Source organism: Dipodomys spectabilis, unplaced genomic scaffold, assembly GCF_019054845.1.
Source record: "Dipodomys spectabilis isolate Male_0828 unplaced genomic scaffold, ASM1905484v1 ptg000187l, whole genome shotgun sequence".
Taxonomy (NCBI): Eukaryota; Metazoa; Chordata; class Mammalia; order Rodentia; family Heteromyidae; genus Dipodomys; species Dipodomys spectabilis.
The window spans coordinates 2,810,797-2,835,000 of record NW_024870864.1 but is presented as its reverse complement, the minus strand read 5'-3'; the positions used below and the strand labels follow the sequence as shown (position 1 = coordinate 2,835,000).

At 43.6% G+C, this 24,204-nt stretch overlaps 1 protein-coding gene across 5 annotated transcripts in view; it reads left to right on the top strand.

The window, feature by feature from the left end:
* Kansl3 (KAT8 regulatory NSL complex subunit 3) overlaps positions 1-23,990 on the top strand; it is a 45,614-nt gene extending 21,624 nt beyond the window's left edge. For 3 of the 5 annotated variants that reach the window (XM_042695331.1, XM_042695330.1, XM_042695334.1), the window contains exons 6-22: positions 2,152-2,283; positions 2,482-2,598; positions 3,020-3,121; positions 3,208-3,279; positions 4,723-4,797; positions 4,991-5,148; positions 8,408-8,471; positions 8,896-9,096; positions 9,245-9,401; positions 10,743-10,820; positions 12,619-12,810; positions 13,486-13,570; positions 13,917-14,044; positions 15,471-15,580; positions 15,962-16,184; positions 16,444-16,577; positions 21,987-23,990. In XM_042695331.1, the coding sequence (XP_042551265.1) occupies positions 2,152-2,283; positions 2,482-2,598; positions 3,020-3,121; positions 3,208-3,279; positions 4,723-4,797; positions 4,991-5,148; positions 8,408-8,471; positions 8,896-9,096; positions 9,245-9,401; positions 10,743-10,820; positions 12,619-12,810; positions 13,486-13,570; positions 13,917-14,044; positions 15,471-15,580; positions 15,962-16,184; positions 16,444-16,577; positions 21,987-22,007 (2,049 nt within the window). In that variant the 3' untranslated portion in view covers positions 22,008-23,990. The remainder of the gene's footprint in view (positions 1-2,151; positions 2,284-2,481; positions 2,599-3,019; positions 3,122-3,207; positions 3,280-4,722; positions 4,798-4,990; positions 5,149-8,407; positions 8,472-8,895; positions 9,097-9,244; positions 9,402-10,742; positions 10,821-12,618; positions 12,811-13,485; positions 13,571-13,916; positions 14,045-15,470; positions 15,581-15,961; positions 16,185-16,443; positions 16,578-21,986) is intronic. The other 2 variants (XM_042695333.1, XM_042695332.1) reach the window with 1 other exon arrangement.
* The last annotated feature ends 214 nt before the right edge of the window (positions 23,991-24,204 follow it).

The following is a 24,204-nucleotide window of genomic DNA, read 5'->3' as shown; positions in this document are numbered from 1 at the left end:
TAGTGCTTTTTATTCGGCAGTCTCTAGCCCACTTCCCAACCCCTTTTTTTGGTAAAGTTCTGAATGTGTCCTCTAATATTCAAAAACCTTTCCTTGCCCTGAGACTGTTTTGAGCTTTCTGTGAGTAGTGTGGTGTTCACACAGACACTTTTTAACGTATAAGCACCAGCATATCTGAAACCTATATTTATACACTCGTGAGGCAACATTTTGTGTGGATACTAAAAACACAGGCTATAGTATAAATCACAATATCTATAATATAGTAGGATTTGGGGAGGTGGATACAACAATAGGTTTAATTAACATGCTATAGCTTGAAGGCTGTACTCTAGAAGAAATTGTGGATTGTAAAAAAATTGGAAAAATCAACTGTTACTTACTGAAGAAATCTAGAACACACATAAATCTATAAAGGAAAAAGATCAACCATAATTCCATAGAAATAATTACATTAATATTTTGGCAAATTTTCTTACAGCTTTTTTTATTTTGTTTTTGTTGGTCAGCGGTTTGAACTCTGGGCCTGGGTGTTGTCCCTCAGCTATTCAACTCAAGGCTAGTGCTCTACCACTTGAGCCACAGTGCCACTTCCGGTTTTCTGGTGATTTATTGGAGATAAGAGTCTCATGGAGTTTCCTGCCTGGGCTGGCTTTGAACTACAATCCCCAGATCTCAGCCTCCTAAGTAGCTAGGATTACACGCATGAGCCACCAGTACCCGGCCTTTTAATATATTTTAATTCATCCAGCTCTTACAGCTTTTTTTAAGTAAAGGTAACTTTTATATCTTTTCTATTCTTTCTTGGCAGTACTAGATTTGAGCTCAGGGTTTGAGTCTACTAGGAAAATCCTCTACCACTCAAGCCACTCCTAACCCTTTTTGCTTTAGGTATTTTTCAGACAGAGCCTTGTGCTTTCTGACCACCTAGCTTCTGATTGTGACCTTGCTACCCATGCCTCTCACATAGTGAGAGGAATGCTCCAAGCTAGGAGTGGTAGAGCTAGAGTGGATTTGTCTACCTGGACTGACTCCAAAAACCTCTATTTTCAGATCTCAGCCTCTTGAATATCTAGGATTTTATGCATAAGTCACTGATGCCTGGCTCCTAGTGTATTTGTTAAATTGCAAGTCTCTAACTTTTTTGTGTTGGCTAACCTCAAACTTGGTTCTCCATATCCTGAGTGGCTATGATTACAGCTACCATACCCAGCCTATATTTTGTTTTACTTGTAACATATTAACAAAATTATTTTTGTGTTGCATAAATTTTTATAAATATTTGAAAGTAATTCTTAATACCTAAACATAGACATTTAGATTATTTTTATATTACTATTTACTATTGACAGTGAATTGGTCTCTGTATAACTGTCCTTACCCTTCCTTCTGTGTGGGTATATTTCTGTGTATGTATGTGTATGTGGTGGTACTAGGATTTGAACTCAGGGATTCATGCTTGCCTAGGTAGTTATTCTAATACTGAGGCACAAACCTTCAACCCATATTTGTACTGCTGGTTATTTTGAGATGTGGTCTTGCTTTTGGCTCAGGAACTTGCCTGGACTACATCTTCCTGTTTTACGCTTCCCTCTATAGGTAGGATGACAGACATGCTTGTTATTCCCAGCTTCTGTTGAGGTAGTCTCCCAAACTTTTTTCCTACAAGTTGGCATGGAACTATGATCCTTTTGATCTTACCTTCATAACAAGGATGACAAGAACATAATCATTTAGAAAAGGAATGGGAATAAACTTAAGTCCCAAGATGCTTTTTAATGGACAAACCCACTTTCATAGCAAGAGCACTGTTTGTTGGCCACTCACTTATTTGTATGTTTGTCCCAAGAAAAGTTTGACAAGCCAAGTTGAATTCTGTCCTCTTGCTGATTCACTTTAATAAGAAAGGTTTAGCCAGATGTGGTAGGTCAATCCTGTAATCTCAGCTGCTCAGGAAGTGGAGATTGGAAAGCTGCGGTTTAAGTCCAGTCTGAGCAAAAAAGAAGTTTGAGTGACTCCCTCTCAACTACTGGCTGAGCATGATGATATGTGGCCGTTGTTTCAGCCACAAGGGAAGCACAGTGACTTGGCATAGCGTTGTGCACCTGCCATCCTGCTTCACACTGGAATCTTCTTTGCTCATCTTTCTAGATCCCAACCTTGATTGACCGGATGCTTGTGTCATCCAACACAAAGACTGGGGCTGCAGGAGCTGAAGCCTTGTCCCTCCTCCTCAAAAGGCCTTGGGACCCTGCTGTAGGGGTGCTTTCTCATAACAAACCAGTAAGTTGGATACTCAGACTTCACTGTGACACATGAAATATTTAGGTCATCTAGAACCGTGGCTAGAAGATGATAAATAGCTTACTTGTTTCATTAGTAAAAAGGTGAGGATGAGAAATGTATTGGGATAGATTCATTGGTATTTTTGTGGATGAATTCTTCTCATTCATTTGTTTTTGGTTGGGATTCTCTCCTCAGAGCAAACTTCCTGGCTCGCCTCTGATTCTCATTGCCTCCTCTGGCCCCTCCAGCTCTGTGTTCCCCACTTCACGCCGCCACCGCTTCTGGCAGTCTCAGCTCTCCTGCTTAGGCAAGGTATGTGTTAGGCAAAAGAACTCGGCTAGGTGGGAATGTGATCATGGAGGATTAAAAGAAAGGAGCTTGCCAAGGGTGGGAGTATCAAAATGGATAAATCTAAGGGTGAACAAATGTAGCAATGCTACTCCGTAAACACTGTGTTGAAAATGAACTATGCAACTTGTGGGCAGGGATAGGAGAGAAAAACCTGGAGGGAGCAAAGAAAGGAATGACATTGTTCAAAAAGGAATATACTGATTACCTGACTTATGAAACAGTAACCCATAAAATTTAAAAACATTTTTTTTTAATGATGAATTCAATTGTGGAATCGCCCAAATTCATCTTTTATTTGGCATTTGAATGGTGATTGTTCAAGATTGAAGGGATTCAAGGTAAGTTAAGCAGAATAGAAAGTTTTGAAACTTATTTCTTTTAGGTCATCCCTGTGGCCACACATTTGCTGAACAATGGCATTGGGGTCGGAGTTCTGCAGTGTCTGGAGCACATGATTGGTGCAGTGAGAAGCAAAGTATTAGAGGTGAGAATGTGCCATGCCCAGCCTTCTAGGTAGTATACCACTGTTCTATGGCTTCCTGTTTTACCAGCTGCTTTCTCTTCCCACAGATTCATAGCCATTTCCCACATAAACCTATTATATTGATTGGATGGAACACGGGAGCTTTGGTAGCCTGTCACGTAAGTGATTTCCATCTTATTTAGAGGTCACTGAGAACTGCTGTTACTACTCATGGCTATACTGAGTCCTTTACTGTGTTTCTGTCTATATGGTGCTGAGGAATCGAACCCAGGACCTCATGCATGTGGGGCAAGCACTCTTATCACTGAGCCACCTTCCCAGTCCCATTTACTGTGTTTCAATCCCTATGTTTAATGCTTTGCTAGTATAATTGCATTGCAAACTGGAAGATAACCTTTATTCTTTTAACTTTATTTTGGAAAAGCTTAGGCAAGAACAAAGGCAAGGAGACTAGACTAATAAGCCTCATGGGTCTCACACCCAGCTTTACCAGCAGTCATCTCACCAAAAGGCTAGTTTCTTCTTAGCCTGCCTAATTACTTGCTTATTCCTCCTTCACCAACCCCCTTCTGCCCCCCCTTCCCCACCTCACCACACACACACACACACACACATATCCAGGTTATTTTGAAGACAGTATCAAGTATATTTCATTTATATATGTTTCAGTATGTAAGATTTCTTTAAACAAGTACCATATGATTTCCCCACCTAAAAAATGAATAATTCTATTAGGACCAAATTATTAGCTCTCAAATTTTACATGCTCATGTTTGATCCCTTTATAAGATACCAAAGAACCTTTTATTTTATTATCTTACATTTATTCATATACCTGCTAGTTTGTGTGTTTCTGAAATGTCCAAGCCTCCATTCTTCTCAGTCTAGTTTATATGAGCCCTAGAACGACAAGAGAAAGACAGCACCTACCCATACTCCTTCCTCCCAAGGACAGCAACAGAACTCCATCCTTAGTCAGTAGCTGACTGCTTTGAGAAATCTGGGATGTGTGAGAGCTAGCTCCTAAGTCCAATGGAAGAGACTTTTCTTACAAGAGAAGAGCACTATTAGTGTTTCTTTCTTCCTCTCTCCCTCCTTTCCCTCCCTTCCTCCTTCCCTTCCTCCTTCCCTTCCTCCTTCCCTTCCTCTCTCCCTCTTTCCTTCCCTTCTCCTCCTCTCTACTGATGGAACCCAGGGCCTTATGCATGTTAGGCAAGTGTCATTTGTCACTGAGCCCACAACCCAAGCCCAACATTTGTAGTCTTTTTATTGTATGCGCACCTAGTGGAGAAAAATAAAGCAAGAAAGCTCTGGTCTTGAGGATTGACAGGGTTGAAGTATTATACTTCCCATCCTTTGGTACAGATGTGACCTGGGGTCCTTTCAGAACCCTAGTTCTCTTAAGTAGTAGCTGCTTGTGGAATAGCACACCTTATATTCTGTATTTTTACTGCTGTCACCATGGCTTATGCAGCTGGGGGTTAGAAGAAGGGAGGAAAAGATGGGACTGCATGATGGGTCTGGGCTACTCTTTGATCCTGGGTAGGGGGAGGTGCAATGAAGTCACTTGCCCTTCAAACATATGGTGTCCTTATTTACAGGTGTCGGTAATGGAGTATGTCACTGCAGTCATCTGCCTTGGGTTTCCTCTGCTTACCGTGGATGGTCCCCGGGGGGTAAGAGTGAGGTGAAGTTGGTTGCTGGGTCATCAGCAGTGGGATTGGGGGACAATAGGAGTGCATGTCTCATCCAAGTTGGGGTGAGGAACCCAGCTGGTACATAACCTACTCCTTGAAACATCCCCAAACTTTCAAGGTCAGTGCTTCCTGAGTATGAACTGGCCAAATCTAAAACCTGTACTTGTTTTAGGATGTAGATGATCCCCTCTTGGATATGAAGACTCCAGTCCTCTTTGTGATTGGTCAGAATTCCCTACAGTGTCACCCTGAAGCCATGGAGGACTTCCGGGAGAAGATCCGAGCTGAAAACAGCTTGGTGGTAGTTGGAGGAGCTGATGATAATCTCAGGTAAGTAGGCTTCCCCAGAGCTGCAGGGAGCAAGTTACAATGTAGAAGAATGCCCGTTAGGGAGCAGTGGAACTATAGACTAATCTGGCTCAGTTAGCAAAATCTGAAAATTAACATTAGTATGATAGCATTATCTAATTTGCTGTTGTCTTCTGATTGTTATTTTTCTGGTATAGGTTCTAGTTCAAGAACACATTAGTTGCATTTTTAATTGTTGAGCCTCAGTCTGTGAATTTGATGTAGTTCCTCAGTCTTCGTCTTTCATGACTTTGATATTTTTGAAGATTACTAGCCAAGTATTTTGTAGATTGCCCCTCAGTTTATGTTTTTTTACATTTTTTTTGATTATGTTGAAGATGTGCATTTTTGGCAACAATGTCCATAAATGATTACCCATTTCATTGCATCCCTTCAGGGGATATATGATACTGATTCATCTTAACACTACTGATAATAACCTTAGTCACATGATTAAGGTAGCTTCTGCCAGGTTCTCCAGGATGAAATTTCTGTTTTTTCCATTGCAATTAGTTAACTTGTGGGAAGAAGAAACTTGAGGCTCTATAAATGCTTTATTTGCTATAGACTTTGACTAGAGTAGGCATTTAAAAATATTTATGCCTTAACTGAGGTAGAATGTGAACATAGATGTTACTTGTTTTAAGTCATATTTGAGAAACTTCGGAGTATAAATACAGGCAAAGTTTGAGAGAGGTTTTAGGGAGATGACTGGTCATTGAGACAGACTTTCCTTGTAGTGATGAAGCATGTAAGGTTGTAGTTACATGTTTTGGGGGCAGTAATCATGTTCAAACTTGGACTTTTGCTTGCTAAACAGGTATTCTACCACTTGAGCCATGCTTTCCCCCCAGCCTTTTTGGCTTTAGTTATTCAAGTGGAGTCTCACATTTATGCCTGAACTGTCATAGACCTATGGCCTCTGTGTACCTAGGGGGACTGGCATGTATTACTATGCCCAGCTGCTGACTGAAGTGATGATCTTGTTAATTTTTGCTCAGGCTGACTTGAAACTGCAAGCTTTCTGATCTCTAATTCCTGAGTAGCTAAGAGTTTAGGTGTGGGCCTCTACAACTGGTCTATAGTTACATTCTCATCTAATGTACTGAAAAAGAGGTTGTAGGGGAAGGTGGCTCAGTGATAGAGTGCTTGCCTTGCATGCATGAGGCCCTGGGTTCGATTCCTCAGCACCACATAAGCAAAAAGAAAAAAGCCGGAAGTGGTGCTATTGCTCTCAAGTGGTAGAGCACTAGCCTTGAGCTGAAGAGCTAAGGGACAGTGCCCAAGCCCAGAGTTCAGGCCCCATGATCGGACCCAAAAAAAAAAAAGAGGTTGTATTATCTATTTGGCTTCCTTTTTCTATATATTCAGCCTTAGAGATTAATTTTCAGTTACACACTAGAAAACTAAGTACTTGCTCCTAAGCTGTTTTTTTTTTTTTTTTTTGGTCCTTCTGGCCTTGTCATTTGCTAGCCTGCCTTTCAATGCACTGAGCAATGTTTTTTATGTAAATACATTGCTTTCCTTGGTAGTTCAGAAAATCTTTTCTTTTTTTTTTTTGGATCCGGTCATGAGGTCTGAACTCAGAGCCTGGGTGCTGTCCCTCAGCTCTTCAGCTCAAGGCTAGCGCTCTACCCACTTCTGGCTTTTTTCTTTTTGCTTATGTGGTCCTGAGGAATTGAACCCAGGGCCTCATGCATGCAAGGCAAGTGCTCTACCACTGAGCCACCTTCCCAGCCCCAGAAAATCTTTTCTACAGGGGAATAGAGTTTGTTTTGACTTGCTGTGAAGGAGTAAGGAGATCTAGGAATGCTGTTTTCAAGAGTTATGAGTTAGGGCTAGGAAAGTGGCTCAGTGGTAGAGTGCTTGCCTTGCATGCCTGAGGCCCTGGGTTCGATTCCTCAGCACCACATAAGCAAAAAGAAAAAAGCCGGAAGAATTGTGAGGTAGCTTATGAAACATTTCTGCATGATGCCAAGGTCATTGGACTGAGAAGTGAGAGACCTTTTGGGTCTTGACCTCTTTGCTTAGAAGTTTGTGTAACTCGAGAAGTTTGTGCAACTCCAGAAGTTTGTGCAACTCCCAGTCTTCTAAAAAATGAAAGTGTTGGGCTGAGAATGTGGCTTAGTGGTAGAGGGCTTGCCTAGCATGCATGACGCCCTGGGTTCGATTCCTAAGTACCACATAAACAGAAAAAGCCAGAAGTAGCTCTGTGGCTCAAGTGGTAGAGTACTAGCCTTGAGCAAAAGAAGCTCAGGGACAGTGCCTAGACCCTGAGTTCAAGCCCCAGAACTGGAAAAATATATATATACAAAATCCGAGCCAACAACCAGTCAATTGGCTTATCAGAATTTAAAGGTTCAATAATGTTCTCCATCTTGTAACTTAGGGATCTTGTTCTCTTTGCTAGGAGTCTCAGTTTAAAAGTCAGTGAGTGATACTTGTTTTTTTGAGACAGGGTCTTACTATGTAGCCTAAGCTTGCCTTAAACTCATTATATAGCCCAGACTGGCCTAAAACCCCAGATTTTCTTTTCTTAGCCTCCCAGGTGCTAGATTATAGGTATGTATCACCACATCTGTTTTGAAACCAGGGGATTTTTTTTTTTTTTTTTTTTGGTTATGGGGCTTGAACTCTGGGCCTAGGCACTGTCCCTCAGCTCTTCAGCTCAAGGCTAGCACTCTACCACTTGAGCCACAGCACCACTCCTGGCTTTTTCTGCTTATGTGGTGCTGAGGAATCGAACCCAGGGCTTCATGCATGCAAGGCAAGCACTCTACCACTGAGCGATCTTCCCAGCCCAAAACCAGGGAATTTTAAGGCTAGCTTTTCAAAGAAGAATGCCACTAAGTGAGGTCCTTCCTCCCCCCTCCCCCTTTAGAACTAACAAAGGGCCCCCTTGAATCTTCTTCCACTAATCTAGTAATCTCGGAGTTGGGAGACTAGGGAGGTAGAAGGTATGGAATCCCTCTATGTGGCCCTGGCAATCCAAGTCAGCTTTACTTGTTAAGTTAGAAGTGTAGGCCTTCTGAAGTGGATAGTCCTGGGCATCATCCTTGGTTCTTTATATAGGTCATTTTGTTTAATCCCCATATCTCCCTGAATGGGGTGTTATGATGCAGATATGAAAACAGGCTCATAAAGGTTACATCACCTGCTTTAGGACTCATGTAGTCTTTCCAGGCCTACAAAGTAACACAGAGAAGAAAAGTAAACATTTTTCTCCTTTTTTATTTCTTAGAATAAGCAAAGCGAAGAAGAAATCAGAAGGGTTGACTCAGAGCATGGTGGACAGGTGTATTCAGGTAAACAGGTGTCCTGTACGTGTTTGCCTTTTGGGTTTCATGCTGTTGGCAACAGGCTCATTGGCTTTGGAGTATGAAGGAATATCCACTGAGCCCTCCGTGGGGCTAAATTATAATCAGAAAAAAGAAAAAAAGAGAAAAAGAGCAAAGGGGAGGTAACCTGAGACATAAGCAAGGCATCTGGGAGAAAGGGTTTGCCGGAGGAGGGGTAGAATGTACCTGCTTCCTCACAGAGCAGAGGTACATGCTAGTCTTTTTCAACCACAGTCATTCAGAAGCATGGGATTTGTATATGCTTTGTGAGTGAGAAAGGACCAGCACATCTAGGAGCCAATGCCCAGGTAGAATCTCGCTTAGTTGCAAACCATCTGGGAAATTCCTGCTCCCCAGAAGACTCATAGACCTGGATTCTTTTTTACATTAGGATGAGATTGTGGACTTTCTGACTGGAGTGCTCACTCGAACTGAAGGTCACATGGGCTCTGAGCCTCGGGATCAGGATGCTGAGAAGAAGAAGAAGCCTCGTGATATAGCCCGAAGAGACTTGGCCTTTGAAGTGTCTGAACGGGGCAGTCGGCCTACTTCTCCAGCTGCCAAGCTCCCTGCCTCACCCTCAGGCTCAGAGGTAGTTCAGGCAGGGTAGTTCAGTTCCTGGGTACTGAAGACTACATAGTTGACTTCCTAGGGATACTTGGGAGTTCCAGGGGAACATGCTGACCAATGTCTAAATTCAAACAACATTCCTCATCTCTTGGCCTTCGTATTCTACCCAGGATCTCTCTAGTGTGTCCAGCAGCCCCACATCCAGTCCCAAGACCAAAGTGACCACAGTGACCTCTGCCCAGAAATCTAGTCAGATTGGGAGCTCCCAGCTGCTGAAGAGACATGTACAGCGGACAGAAGCTGTGATGACCCACAAACAAGCCCAAGGTATAAGCTTCTGGCCTAGCAGTCCCACTGGGGTTCTACGGTTCCATCCTCTGAAGCTGATGTAATGTGGTAGCTGGAAAGTATTAGATCTGCAGCTTTTTTCTGGTGGATATGAGAGACACCCTTTCCCACATTCCTGTCTAGACAAAATTAGACTGAAATGAATGTACGTTAGTAGGGCTTTGTGGTCACTAGTTACAGCTTTGTGTTGGTATATTAGAGAGGTTGGGTTTATAAGCTGACTGTGTGTGTATTGACCCAGCTTTTTTCTAGGGAAGCTATGTCTTTTGCTCCAGGCACTCCTAGCCACTCATGCAGTCAGGGAGCTTTCTAAGTCATGCAGACAGCATGACTAATTTTATTCATCAGATTCTGAGACAGCTCACCTGGCATCATGCCCTTTCTTTGTTTTGCCCTTGAATAGTTAGGATTTCCACACTGAGACCTTTCACAAAGTTGATCAAGGTTTTATAGTTAGGTTTTAGGGAAGCATGTATGATAGGTATTCGGGGCACTAATAGTGCAATATGGAAATCTATAGAGAAGGGATCAAGAAAGAAGTGCACAAGAAAGAAATGTACACACACACACACACACACACACACAGTAACTGAGGTGGGTAGCCTTGAGCTAGGGCCTCTTGCAGTGATGTTGATGATATGTCTATGACCATGTATCATCTAAAGTTCTTAGGAATTCCAGTGCCTAGGAAGAGGGACAGCCCTTGCTGACTGTGAAATAGAGGATGTTAAGGGTTGAGAAAGATGATCTACTCACCTCTCCTGTGACTTTTAGTGGAGCCAGAATGGTAGAACTTAAACCCAGGCCTCTTAAGAGTTTTCTCATAAGAGTGGTACTAAAAGGAGCAAAGAAGCCTGGCTCTTCGGGCTTCCATGGATGAGGAGTGGTCAGAGCCACGTTCTGGGTGAATGGTGTCCCCTTAGATGATTGAAGATAGCTAGTGATTAAAGGAGAATCTCTTGAGCTCTGGAAGGCTGTGATAAACTGGGTCAAAATGGTTCCCAGAGTGTCATGGGGTCAGCAGCAGCTATATCACGTGTCTTTAGCAGATATGGGCAAGCAGGGAGTGATAGTTAACATAAACAGAGCCCTTATCAAGTGCCATGCCCTCTTGCACTTAACTTGCCCTCGATGGTTGAATCATGACAATGACCTTTAGTTTGTAGATGATTCCGTGGAACTGCTACATGGCAGAGTCAGGTTTCAAGCTCAGTGACCTCAGAAGGAGCTCCTTTAGACCATTTTCTTCTTTTTCTTTTTCCCACTCTTCTCCTTTCTCTGGCTGGCCATGATTCTGTAATTCTTTGTGATTCATTCCAGCACAGTTTGCTGCTTTTCTGAAACAAAACATGCTGGTGAGGAAAGCTCTTCCTCCCGGCACCTCCTCCTGTCTCTTTGGTGAGTATCACTCTTTTTCTCACCTACTTGTCTTGGGCTTACTGCTTTTTACCCCCTCCGCTTTATTTCCCCCTTCATCATTCTTCCTATTTTTCTCTTCTTCTGTTTCCTGTTTCTTTTTTTTTAATTTCCTTTGCTTATTTATTCATTTTTTCAATTTCTCATGGTGTTTTTTTTTTTTTCTTTCTTATTGTGGTTCTTTTACTGTGCTTCTTGATTTCACTTTTCCTTTGTATGCCCATTGCCTGTGAATGAGCCTGAGTTTCCTTGTCTGTTTCTCTACTCCGAGTTCTTGTTTCCATCCTGGCTGCTGCAAGCATACCAGCTACTTAGCAGCCATATGCCTTCCTCTTTTGTTTTATTTCCTAAGCAGTGATTTCCTAGCTAGTGATGCCTTGATTGTGGCTCCATGTCAGAATACTGCCCCTCCCTCCTTCCTCATTGGATTGCTGCCTTCCTCCCTGCCCCAGAACTACTTTGTGATAAGAGTACTAAAGATGACTTCTAGGTTTAAAAAGGAGGAAACCTGGCCAACCATGGCAACACCAGCCAGTAATTCCAGTTACTTGGGAGCAGAGGCATGAAAATCATGAGTTAGAGACTAGCCCCAGCAAAGTTACTGAAACCTTATCTCAAAAACAAAATATAGCTGGGCACTGGTGGTTCACACTTGTAATCCTATCTACTCAGGAGGCTGAAATCTGGGGATTGTGGTTCAAAGCTAGCCCAGGCAGGAAAGTCCATGAGACTCTTATTTCCAATTAACCACCAGAAAACCAGAAGTGGAGCTGTGGCTCTAAGTGATAGAGGACTAGCCTTGAGCAAAAAAAGCTCAGGGACAAGACCAAAGCCCTAAGTTCAAGCCCCATGACTGATTTAAAAAAAAAAAAAAAAAAGAATAAATAAAATGAAAACAAAATACAGACAAAAGGGCTGAGTATGTGACTCAGCCTGTAAGAGTCTAGCATATGCAAAGCCCTGGGTTCAGTCCTCAATGCCAATAGCAACAAAAAAACAAAGAAGGAACCTGTGAGGAAGTCTAAAGGATATAACTTTAGTCCAAAAGGCTTTATTCTATGCACAGTGAGTTTGTTTGAGTCAATGGAAATGGAGGCTCCTATGTGATAAATGACCTTTCTCTGTCATGGGCACTAAGATGACATGGGTTCTAAGTTGTAACATAGCCTGCTGCTCCCCTGTTATCTTTGGGCAGGAGTTGTGAGGCTGCCTGTGCTTCAGTGGTCCTTCACCTAATCGCTATCCAGAGTCAGCTTAAAGTTCTGGTAATAGTCTTTCTCTTTGCCTCCACTTGGCAAGCCGACCCTCAACCTTGGGCTCTAAGAATGGAAGCACTCCGAGGAGTCCTGTGGAAACTCCTGTTTGCAGAGAACTAGGTAGCCTGCTGCTCCCTGAGTTCCTGCAGAAATTTCCTACCTCCAGCCTGTGGAGTGATAGTAAGGAGAGCCAGCAACAGTAATATGATCACATTCCTTGAGTTTGGGAAGGGCTGTTTATAGCCACTGTGGTGAGTCCTCTGTTTGGTGGTACTGGCAGGCCCAGAGTGTCTTCTGTCCTCCAAAGCCCCTTCCCATCTACCACTAGGGAAGGGTTCTAGATGGAGAAGGAGATATCCTCTGAGAAGAGCCTGGTGGAGTCTGAGGTAGAATTGTGAAATAGGGTCCTACTTGTGGGGTGGCTCTCCTGTTCCCAAATGGCTGGTCTTTGCTGGTATTGGCTGGCAGAATCCACCGGGCCCTGTTTTGGCTTGTGGAGATTTCACCTCAGCTCCATCTCTTAGTTCCCATTTCATCAGAACCAGTGGAAGAGGCAGAGAAAGAAGAGCTTAGGGTCCAGCTGAAACGACACCATCCCTCCAGTCCTCTTCCTAGCAGTAAGACGTCCAAGAGACCGAAGATCAAGGTGTCCCTTATCTCCCAAGGGGACTCGACTGGGGGACCTTGTGCTCCTTCCCAAGGAGGAGTTTCAGAAGGTGAGTTGCTCAGGGTCTGTTTAATAAGAGTTGCCCAGTTCTTGTAGGTACATACAGATCCCCTTGGAGGCTACTTACCAGGTGGGCAGCTCAGCCCCTGCTTCAGAATGAGAAGCCTGGAGCAGAAAAGGCATGAGGTTACACCTGCTGAGTAAGTGTGTGGTGATCTTGCTTAAATAAGGACTGGGGAGGCAGAGTCTGGCAGGAACTGTAGGGCCATTCAGAGTACCATACATTTTCTTCCTTTTTAATTTTATGAAAGATAATCTTGAAAACTTAGAAAATGAAAGAAAAAATGATCCAACACTTTCCCTTTTCTAACAAAGCTTCCTTTTTTCATTGTCCAATCTTTGCCTATAACATCTTTTTTTTTGGGGGGGGGTCCGCTCATGGGGCCTTCACTCTGGGCCTGGGCGCTGTCCCTCAGCTCTTCAGCTCAAGACGAGCGCTCTACCACTTGAGTCACAGCACCACTTCCGGCTTTTTTCTTTTTGCTTATGTGGTGCTGAGGAATCGAACCCAGGGCCTCAGGCATGCAAGGCAAGCGCTCTACCACTGAGCCACCTTCCCAGCCCCTTTGCCTATAATATCTTATATTTAGCTTGAGTTGTGGAACTCAGAATGGTATGGGCCAAGTAGGACTGAACAGTGGCCTTGGGATTTTCTCTTTTGCAGCTACAGGAGGAAAGCCCATCACCATGACACTGGGGCAAGCCTCAGCAGGGGCTAAGGAGCTCACTGGGCTTCTCACCACTGCCAAGTAAGTGCTCCCTTGTCTGTCTCTAGTTCCTTCTTTCCTTTATCCCTTTTCATTTAGTGCTTCAGGAAGACAGTAGAGTCTGGAATCTTATCAATTATGGGGTATGACTTCTTTCTGACTGGGATCTTTGTCCATTATTTGGGTTAGTTCAGAGGTCATTACAGAACATCCCTGACATTGCTGTAAGTCCTTTTAGGAGAACAGAAGTAGAGTTCAGAAAAGCGAACTTAAGAAATTTCAGGTTCTAGTGTGTGTCCAGCCTTGCTGTCCCTACTCTGGCCATTCCCTGTGTTACTGGGGTCTGCTGCCTTCTGACCTTGGGATAACAGAGTTCCTTTGTTTCCAGGTCAACTTCTGAAGGTGGAGTTTCAGCCAGCCCAGCCCCCTCAGTGGCCTCCAGCAGCACCACACCCAGTGCCCTGCATACTCTCCAAAGCCGCTTGGTGGCCACATCTCCTGGCAGCAACCTCCCAGGTATCTTAGAGTCTATTGTTCCCCCTACTGGCAAACTCTTTTTGGTCTGCTGCCAGAGAGTGGTCTTTGATGAGCATTCTTGGAGGTTGTGCCTCTGGGCCTCACTGTGGTCCTAGAGGATGCCAGAAAGCTGGAATTCGCTTGAGTGAGGGGAATTCCATAGACTTAACATCCGTAATATATAAATGTCCAAATGTGCAAGAGCTGTATACTCTGCTGTAAAAGTGGGAAATACTAACGAGTAAAGTACATGTTTCTTTATTTCCTTTTCAAAAGGTGTTTACATTGTTATTATAAAGGTGTTAAGCCAGGCGCTGGTGGCTCACACCTGTAATCCTAGCTACTCAGTAGGCTGAGATCTGAGGATCGCGGTTCAAAGCCAGCCCGGGCAGAAATATCCATGAGACTCTTATCCCAATAAACCACTAGAAAACCAGAAGTGGTGCTGTGGCTCAAGCAGTAGAGCACTCGCCTTGAGCTGAAGAGCTCAGGGAACAGGGCCCAGGCCCAGAGTTCAAGCCCCGTGACTGACCAAAAAAAAAAAAAAAAAGTGATATACAAAGGGGTTACAGTTCATACTGCAGGTAATGAGTACATTCCTTTTTGGACAATGTTATTCTATGTTTCATTTTGATGTTTTTATCTTTTTGTTGCCAGTATTGGGGCTTGAACTCAGGGCCAGTGTGCTATCCCTTAGTTTTTTTTCTTCAAGGTTGGTACTCTATCACTTGAGCCATCTCTTCACTTCTGGCTTTTTACTTTTGGTTAATTGGAGATAAGAGTCTCATGTCCATTCCTACCCTGGCTAGCTTTGAACCGCTATCCTCAGAGTTCAGCATCCTGAGTAGCTAGGATTACAGGTGTGAGCCACTGGTTCTTGGATTATTTTGATGTTTTAAGCATGTCTGATTGAATAAAATTGAAAGCAGGGCTAATTAGCACACCAAGATGTTTTTCTAACTATTCTTGTCCCTTACCTTCTCTAACCCCACTCTGCACAGAAAAGCTAATTGCCTGAGCCCAGTGGGCTGGAATGTAGCAGCTGCCCCTCTCCTTTCTCTTTGCCTTGAGGATATGGTGCTGTGTGTGAGGAAATCCATTTGTCTTAAACAGTTCCTCCTTTTCCCTGGAATTAAAGGACTATGGGGAAATTTTAAGTTTCTAAAAAGTGAGCTGTTGGTTTTTTTCTGATATTGTCCAAAATGCAGGTCTGGTAGTTTGCAACAGGTTGGGTATACAGGGAAAATCCAAGGCAGAATCTGGCACTACTGTGCATGCTGGGGGAGACACTCTTGGTGTCTTTTTGAAGGTAGAGAAGGTGAGGACCTTGGATTGAGTTCAGTATTGGTGATGGTGGGCAGTGTGGATGCTTATGAGTATTTGCAAATGATTAACTAGTGCTGATAACTGCTATGTTCTGTCTTAGGGGCCACATCAGCCAGTAGCCTCCTCCAGGGCCTCAGCTTCAGCTTGCAGGATATTAGCAGCAAGACCTCTGGCCTCCCAGCAAATCCCTCCCCGGGGCCAGCCCCACAGGTACACATCTCCCTTTCACTGGGCAGGCAGGTACAGGGAATAGGTCTCCTCAGCCTAATTGCTTTTGGCAGGGAGACTGGATCAAGAGTTAGTGGGTCAAGGACAAACAGCCTTTCCAGCTCCCTAGCTGATGAGCTAACAATAGTTATGGCCCATCACTTACTGCGTGGCATTAGGCAAGCTTCTTGACCTTTCTGTCTTGTTGCCTTGTCTGTGAAATGAGAGTTAAAGAAAATGTTTGCAAAATGCCTGGAAGGGTTACCTTGCATGTAATAGACACTTAGTATGTGTTAGCCTTTAATAATATGCTGTGGGCTCTCCAGGCTTGAATTCTGCTGTTGGGTGCTAGCTTCTGATCACCTGGGCTTGTGTGTCCAACAGGCCACCAGTGTGAAGTTGCCCACCCCGATGCAGAGCTTGAGTGCCATCACCACGGGCACCAATACCATTGTTCGTACCATTCCTGTGGCCACCACTCTCTCCTCGTTGGGTGCCGCTCCTGGTGGGAAGCCTACAGCCATCCACCAGTTGCTGACCAATGGGGGCCTTGCTAAGTTGGCAAGCAGCCTCCCTGGCCTGGCTCAAATCTCTAACCAGGCATCAGGTGAGTCTCATGAGAATTGTGGGGATTCCAAGATTGGGTCTTCCCTAGTACCTTCCAGTATCATGAAGTCAAGGTCTGAACCCAGCCCACAGGGTCATCATTGTCCAGAAAGGTCAAAAGACCACAAACTGTTTCCTGTTGCCTTTCAAAAACACAAAAACAAATTCAGGAAAGGAAAGCCTTAGCAGAAGCTGAAGGCTATGACCAAGAACCCCCGCTCTCCCACCTCTACCCCCCCCCCCCCCTCTTTCTCTCTCAGGCTTGAAGGTCCCCACCACCATTACTCTGACCCTCCGTGGCCAGCCAAGCAGAATCACAACGCTGAGCCCCATGGCCTCAGGAGCAGCCCTGTCTGAGGAGCCCACCTCCCAGGTGTTACCCTCTAGCTCACAGGTGAGTCTGTTTGGAGAAACACAGCATGGGCTCCAATACTGGGAAAGTTGGAGCTGGCCAACCAGTTGACCAGAATAGGTACCATTGCACTAGGCCATATTCAAACCCAGACTTTTGGATTTATCACTTTGTCACTTTGAGCAAGTTATGGACCTCTTTGAGTCTCCTTTTTTTGTGACATTCCCTGACTGTTGTGAGGATTAGAAGTAAATACTTTAGAGTAGCTGTGGCTAATATGTAATGTTTCTGTGTACTTTCACTCTTATTCTCTTTCTCTTACTTCTTGTTTTTAATCATTCACAAGTTGTAAGCTACTTGGCTAGTATTCTGCTTCACTAATCATTTTTCAATGCTACACCTTCCTAGATGTACCATTTATTGCTGTCATTTTAGTGCACAGCTAGGTTTTCATAGCTCTTACTCAAGAAGTCAGTTCTTAGATAATCTATCTAATTACCATTGTGACCTATTCAAGTAAAATATTTCTGATCTTAAAATGGTAGTCTGAGGAGCAACCCAAAGATTGGAGGTTAAATTTAAACAACAACAACACAAAAATGGTTCTAGTCCAGTACTCAATGTGCTTTTCTCCAGTATGCACTGTTAAGCCATGTCTTCCTTTGTGTGTGTGGACAAGGTGCAATGCACGGGTCATGTAGCAGCAGGCTCCAGTTCCTGAGCCTTTGGTGGTGGTGGTGGTGGTGGTGCTGGTGCTGGTGCTGGTGGTGGTGCTGGTGCTGGTGCTGGTGCTGGTGCTGGTGCTGGAACTCTGACCTGGGCACTCTCCCTCAGCTCAAGGCTAGAGCTCTATCACTTGAGCCACAGCGCCACTTCCAGCTTTTTCTGCTTATGTGGTGCTGAGGAATCCAACCCAGGGCCTCATGCAAGCAAGGCAATCACTCTACCACTGAGCCATCTTCCCAGCCCTCCTGAGCCTTTTTGCCAGTCCTTCTGGGTCTAAGGAGAGATCAGTGCCTGACATTCTTGGAATCATAGTACCTTTGTTTGCACAGATGTAGAAGTGCTTTTATTTCTTTATCTTACTTCTTTTTTTTAAATTTCACACCAAGTTGTGTCTATTCAGACACTACAGAAATAGCATTATTTAGGAAGTGACCATAATGCTGTCCTACAGATTATAATTATCATACTGTAATTGCTTAATATGACTTCCAGCCTTTTTCTTTCTTTCTTTCTTTCTTTTTTTTTTTTTGGTTGGTTGTGGGGCTTGAACTCTGGGTTGGGCGCTGTTCATCAGCATTTCAGCTCAAGGCTAGGGCTCTACCATTTGAGCTACAGCGCCACTCCCGGTTTTCTGGTGGTTTATTGGAGATAGGAGTCTCACGGTCTTTCCTGCCCTGGCTAGCTTTGAACCACAATCCTCAGATCTCAGCCTCCTGAGTAGCTAGGATTACAGGCGTGATTCACCGGTGCCTGGCCAGCCTTTTTCTTATATAATTTTATTTATTTTGAACAAAAAGAGGATCATAGAGTATGGATTATTTTGTATATAGACTTTGTTTTATAGGTCATTTGTAATGTGTTCCTATTGGTTGCTTAGAGACTTTTGCACATCATTCCAGAGGTTGACTGGTACTTAACTGTGTGGGTGTGTGAAACATGTATCTCACTGCTTCCTGCTACATAGAATGTTGGAGTATGTCTTGTTTTGTTTTGTATTTGTAAATATCTTTGCTCATGGTTCTTCTGGGAGTATTTCTCAAAGCTGGAAACCAGTGAGTAGAGATGTAGGATACATCTCATATCTAGTCATCTGCTGACTAATTCCCTTCAAAATGTTTTGCTTGCTGAGCACCAGTGGCTCGTACCTATAATCCTAGTTCTTGAGAGGCTGAGATCTGAGGATATGGTTCAAAGCCAGCTGGGGCAGGAAAGACTCATCTCCAATTAGCCACTGTAAAACTGGAAGTGGTGCTGTGGCTCAAAGTGGTAGAGTGCTAGCCTTGAGTGAAAAGGCTCATGGACAGCACCCAAGCCCACCCTGAGTTCAAGCCCAGGACCAAAAAAAAAAAAGTTTTGCTTATTTCCAGTTGTAGCCACATTGATGAGATTATGTGTTTTCCTATACCTTTGTCAATTGTGGAGATTGGGGTGGGGAAGGTGCTGGGCTTGGGGGGAGGGTTGTTTTGTCTTGTTTTTGTGATTCTGGGGATTGAACCCAGGGCCTCACACTTGCCAAGCAAGAGTTCTACCACTTGGGCTACATTCCCAACCTTTTTTTCTGTTTTGTTTTTGTTTCTGAGATAGGATCTTACCAACTTTACCCAGGCTATCCTCTCACCATGATCCTTCTGCTTTAGCCTACTGGAGCTATAATTATAGGTGTCCTCATGGAACTGTTTTCTATTTTTTTCCTTTTGTATATCCTCTCATTAATTTTATTGTGCATTACAGAAAAAATAAGACTATCTAAAACAACACAAAAGGCAGGCACTGGTGGCTCACACCTGTAATACTAGCTCCTTAGGAGGCTGGGAGCAAAAGAGCTCAGGGACAACACCCAGGCCCCAAGTTCAAGCCCCATGACTGACCAAAAAAAAAAAAAAAAATCACAAAATGGAAAAAAAAAAGAAGACACACAAAAAATAAAAATAAAAAAAGAAGAAGCCATATGTATTTAGAAAGAAAAACATTTTCCTATTCTTTTGGTTGGATTTTATTCTATGTGAAATTTTGGCTTCTATTAGTGAGTGATTAGTGATTTTGACCTGAAATTTATAATTATTTAGACTTGTTATTACTTATTATCACCTACCACTTTTGTATGTATGTGCTATCCTTTGTCTAAAAGAGGTGAGTCTGCCCTTGTAGAATGATAGGGGAAGTATTTAATGTTTCTTTTCAGCCTCTTAAAACACTTAAGCAAAGCTGGGTGCCAGTGGCTCACACCTGTAATTCTAGCTACTCAGGAGACAGATACTCAGGAGACAGATCTAAGGATCACGGTCAGCCCAGGCAGAAAAGTCCATGAGACTCTTATCTCCAAATTAATCACTAGAAAACGAACTAGAGCTGTGGCTCAATGTGGTAGACCACTAGCCTTGAGTGAAAAAGCTCAGGGATAGTGCCCAAGCATTGAGTTCAAGCCCCATGACCAATAAAAAACAAACAGAAAAACACTAAATAGTACAGAAATGGCCCCTTCCTTAAGTGCTTTAAGAAAGTGACCTGCAAAATCACTTGGGCCTGTTCGTAGACCATCTTCACCTTTACTGATTCCATCTTTGTACATAACTAGAATATAGATCCTTGCTACATGTTGCTTCCCTCTGTAGGGTACTCAGCAGGCTGTGACCTGGGGGAGCTGGTTAGCTTTGGAATGAGTAGAGGTCATTGAGGTCCCTCATTTCCCATACTAAATTGAAGTACAGGACAAAAGCTACATTCTGATCTTCTACCTAATGGTGTTAAAGCTATATTATTTCTTATGTGTATATAATGGGTATTGATGAATCTCTGAGGGAGATTCAAAGCATTCAATAATCACTTTCATATTCACATTGCCAGAGAGTGTGACACTGAGGAAAGAGCACTGGCCATCTGTTTTCAGTAGGCTCTGTGATCTGGGAAGATCATCTGACCTCTGTGGGCTTTCATTTTCTCATCTAGTTTAGTGAGAAACTTGGTCAGATGGTTGCAGTAATGGAATTAATAGAGCTAAAAAAAAACTCAGGCTTTGGGAACATTTATGAGGCAAATTGGAAAATGTGAACACTTTCTCTGTAGTTGTTGATAATTGAAGAATTGTTTAACTTTTTTCTCTCCTGAGACAGTCTTGCAGTCCCTGGGGGACTGGGGTTATAGAGGTAGGTAGGGGGTCTGTGTGTGTGTGTGTGTGTGTGTGTGTGTGTGTGTGTGTGTGTGTGTGTGTGTGTGTTAGAGGTAGGTAGGGGTGTGTGTGTGTGTGTGTGTGTGTGTGTGTGTTAGAGGTAGGTAGGGGTGTGTGTGTGTGTGTGTACACATGCATGAACCCCTTTGTTCATGTGTGCCAGTCCTGGGGTTTGAACTCAGGGCCTGGGCACTGTCCCTGAGCTTTAATGCTCCAGACTAGTGCACCACTTGAGCCACAGATCACTTTTATCCTTTTGGTAATTCATTGGAAATAAAAAGTCTTGTGGACTTTCCTGTCAGGGCTGGCTTTCAACCATGATCTTCAGATCTCAGCCTCTTGAGTAGCTAGGATTATAGGTGTGAGCCACTGGTACCCAGCTTATACTTAGCTTTTTAAAAAACAATCTTTTTAAGTATTTTAAGGTTACTTAATATTTGTGGGTAGAATGAATTTAAAATTAAGGGTTATAAATACTAGTGAAATTACTGTTAGGTCTGTGAAAGCAGATTGTGCACTAATTAGTGTTCACTACCTGTGTCCTTGATGGACATGGACAACCATTGTGCTTTCTGACAGCTGAAACACCATAGGGGAAAGGGAGGACCGAGTTATGACTTGCAGTAGCGTCCTAAGCATGGACTCCTTGCTCATCATCACAAGCTGTCTCTCCTCTCTGTCTCCTGACTACAGTGGGACACTTGGCAGGCAGGAAAGTGGCCAATCTCGCTGTCCATAGCAGTGAACCTCATTGCAGCCTTGCAGCAAGCCCTAGCAAGTAGGCTCATTGTTGAAGGAGCTCCTAATCAGGACAGTGGTCACCTACATTCTGCCCTGCCTTGGGGCTATGAAAGCTGGGGTGCAGGGAGCTTTTGCATTTTTTTTTTACTGTTAACCCCTTCATCTTCCTCCCTTCCTATGTCCTTCAGCTTCTTTCCTTTACTGAATTTTCAGTTTCCCAAATGTCAAATTGAGAATAATGATAGACTTGGTAAACAATGCCAACTGTCTACCTTGCTTCCTTTTTCCTAAGCTGCAAGAGTTCAATTGTCTGTGGTATCTTCCACACATGTACAAAATGTCTTAAGACCTAAAATAATATTGTCAGAATAGTCATAGAAGTCTTCCCTTCAATTCTGATACCCTAATGGTTTACCTGTTCCTTCTCTCCGCATTCCCTTTCTGTTCCCATGTATGATAAATGCTAAGAGCCAAACTATGTGATTGAGCACGTATTATGTCTTAGGTGATTTATACAGATTATCTTGCTTATCCTCACAATGGCCTACTGAAGTAGGTGCTGTCATTGATGACTTAGAGGTAAGGGAAAGGAGACTCACAGAGCCTGCCAGCCAGAGCCATTCACTGAGTGGCCAGCTAAACCTCTTTTTAGAGTCAGTATTCTGTTAACCATGTGGCTGCCAAAGCACATGTTCTGGTATATGCACTTTTTTACCCTGATGAGAGTGTCCTCAGGAATAAGTTGATTTAGTCGCTGGGTCTGGTTGTGATGGTTACCAGACAAAGCTTTGACCCTTGCTCACTGTCTTCTGTCACAGCGCCTGCCTCCAGCACCCTGAAGATGCTGCTTTAAGGTGAACCTTGTGTGGACCTGCTGAACTATTCCAGTGTTGAAGACCTGTGCAAGACAGTTACATTTATCTCTTCACCAACTGTCCAGGGTTGAGCCTCTGAGCCTTGAGAAACTATTAGGCCATTGGTACCAACAAGGGCGAGGCACTTTCCTCCCAGACCTGCACGTCCGGTGCCGGAGTCAGCCTCCTCAACAGAACTGGTCTACGTGGGTCAGAGGCACTTGTCTCCTGCATTGGGTGATACTCATCCCAAGTCACTGTGGAACTGCTCACTGCATTTAATTGCCAATGGGAGAACTTCCAGTGTTCACTGGAAGGCAGAGACAACTAGGCTATCATTTTTTTAGCCCATTTAGCCTCTAGGATGCAGAGAGCAATAGGTGCCAAGAAATGAAAACTGGTTCCTTTTTTTTTTTTCTACCATGCTTTTTGCTATTTTGGCTTCCTGAGAGCATACAGGTCCAGAAAGGCTGAAAATGAGGGGTAGAGCAGGAAAGGAAGTGGCTGACATGTACAGTGAACGTTGTGGTGTAGTTAGTTTAGTTTCGGGGTTGAGTCTGACCCCTGAAGACTTAGCAGATTAACTGTTAATGAAACATGGAATTTGCCTTGTCGTGAATCCAGTACATCTGGGTATAACCAGCCAAAGTGAGTCTTTGACTATCCCAGGAATTTTGATCCTTCTGGGTGGTAAAGCCTGTACTTGAGTTTCTATTTTATATACCTTTTTGTCTTCCTGCCTAGAGATTGTTGACAGTGAATCTGCTGTACACCCTGAGCCTTGCAGGTCCTGATCCCTGGTGAAGTAGACACTGAAGACAGACCACTGGGCCCCTCCATACCCTTCAGAACACTTAGGTACAAAAGTAGTTTTGAGTTTGGCTTTGCACCTGTGTCTATAAGCAGGCTGCTTTCCTTTCTGTGCTTAGAACATTTCTAGTCAGGTGAGGAATAAGGTAACCCAAGTGCTCAGTTTAGAGCGGTGGAGCACATGGTGTTCAGGGTCAGAGCAAGCAGGTCAGAGGTGTATGTATAGCAGTGGAGAGGGTTCTCTAGGTACCAGGCCTTCCCTCCCTCCATCCTGTGGCGCTGCTGTCAGTAATTAATACAGTACGAGGCTGCATTTTGTATTAACTGGTAGGTAACTGCATTCTGAAATTCAGAAGGCTAATATTTAGTGAATGTAAGAAATTTTAAAATCTGAAAAGAGGCATCCAGGGATCAGAGGTTTGAAAGTTTTATAAGTAGAATTGTAACATATCAAAAGAGCAGAGCAGAGAGAAATAAGGTTGTGAGGCTCTGTGAAGCTTGAAGAGATCATTTAGAACTAGCAGATAGCCCTGAACAACCCTTCAAACAGCCTAAACAAAATGGGGTGGGTGAGCTGGTCCTGGAGGATGCTAGCCCAGGTGTTGAGAACCAAGGAAAAAGCAAAAAATACTATTTTTGTGGCAAAAGCCATATGCGTCCATGAATAACGCATCCATGCGGCTGACACATTGAAGAACTCCAAAACTGGGGCAGGGGAGCTGCGAGAATACTGACCTTCACCTTTGAGGAACTGGCCAGCAGAAGAAGGGGAGTCTGGACTTACATTCCTTAGATCCCATTACAAGCCACAGTTCGTGCAATGTGGAAGGAAGTTTTGCCCTTTACCTATCTCCTAGCACACCTAGAGTCCATAACCTCAGAACATGATACTCTTGGACAGTGTTGAAGGCTCAAGAAGGCATTAAATTCTTGCACAACAGATACATGTATGTTGGTGTCCTGTAGATGATGTCCGTGGGCTTGATGTCACTGAGAGGCAAAGACCTTTTGTCCACATTTAGTCCCATCACTACAGCCACCTTGGGCTATATGGGTTATAGGGCTTAGCCACTCTGTTGGATCCATTCTTACATTAGCAAAACAGTTAAAATTTTGCTACTTAGCAAAAACAATTAAAAACATTCAACCTTTGGATTGCTTTAGCTTGTTTTCATTTGACTTCACATACTTATTCTTGGAACCACCCAGTGAAATGAGATGGGAACAGAAAACATAGCTAATCCATAGTGGTTATGTTAGAGCCAATGCACACCTGTAATTCCAGCTATTAAGGAGGCAGAAGTTTGGTTATAGGCTGTACCCAAGATCAGCTGGGTACCAGTGATTTACCCCTGTAATCCTAACTACTTAG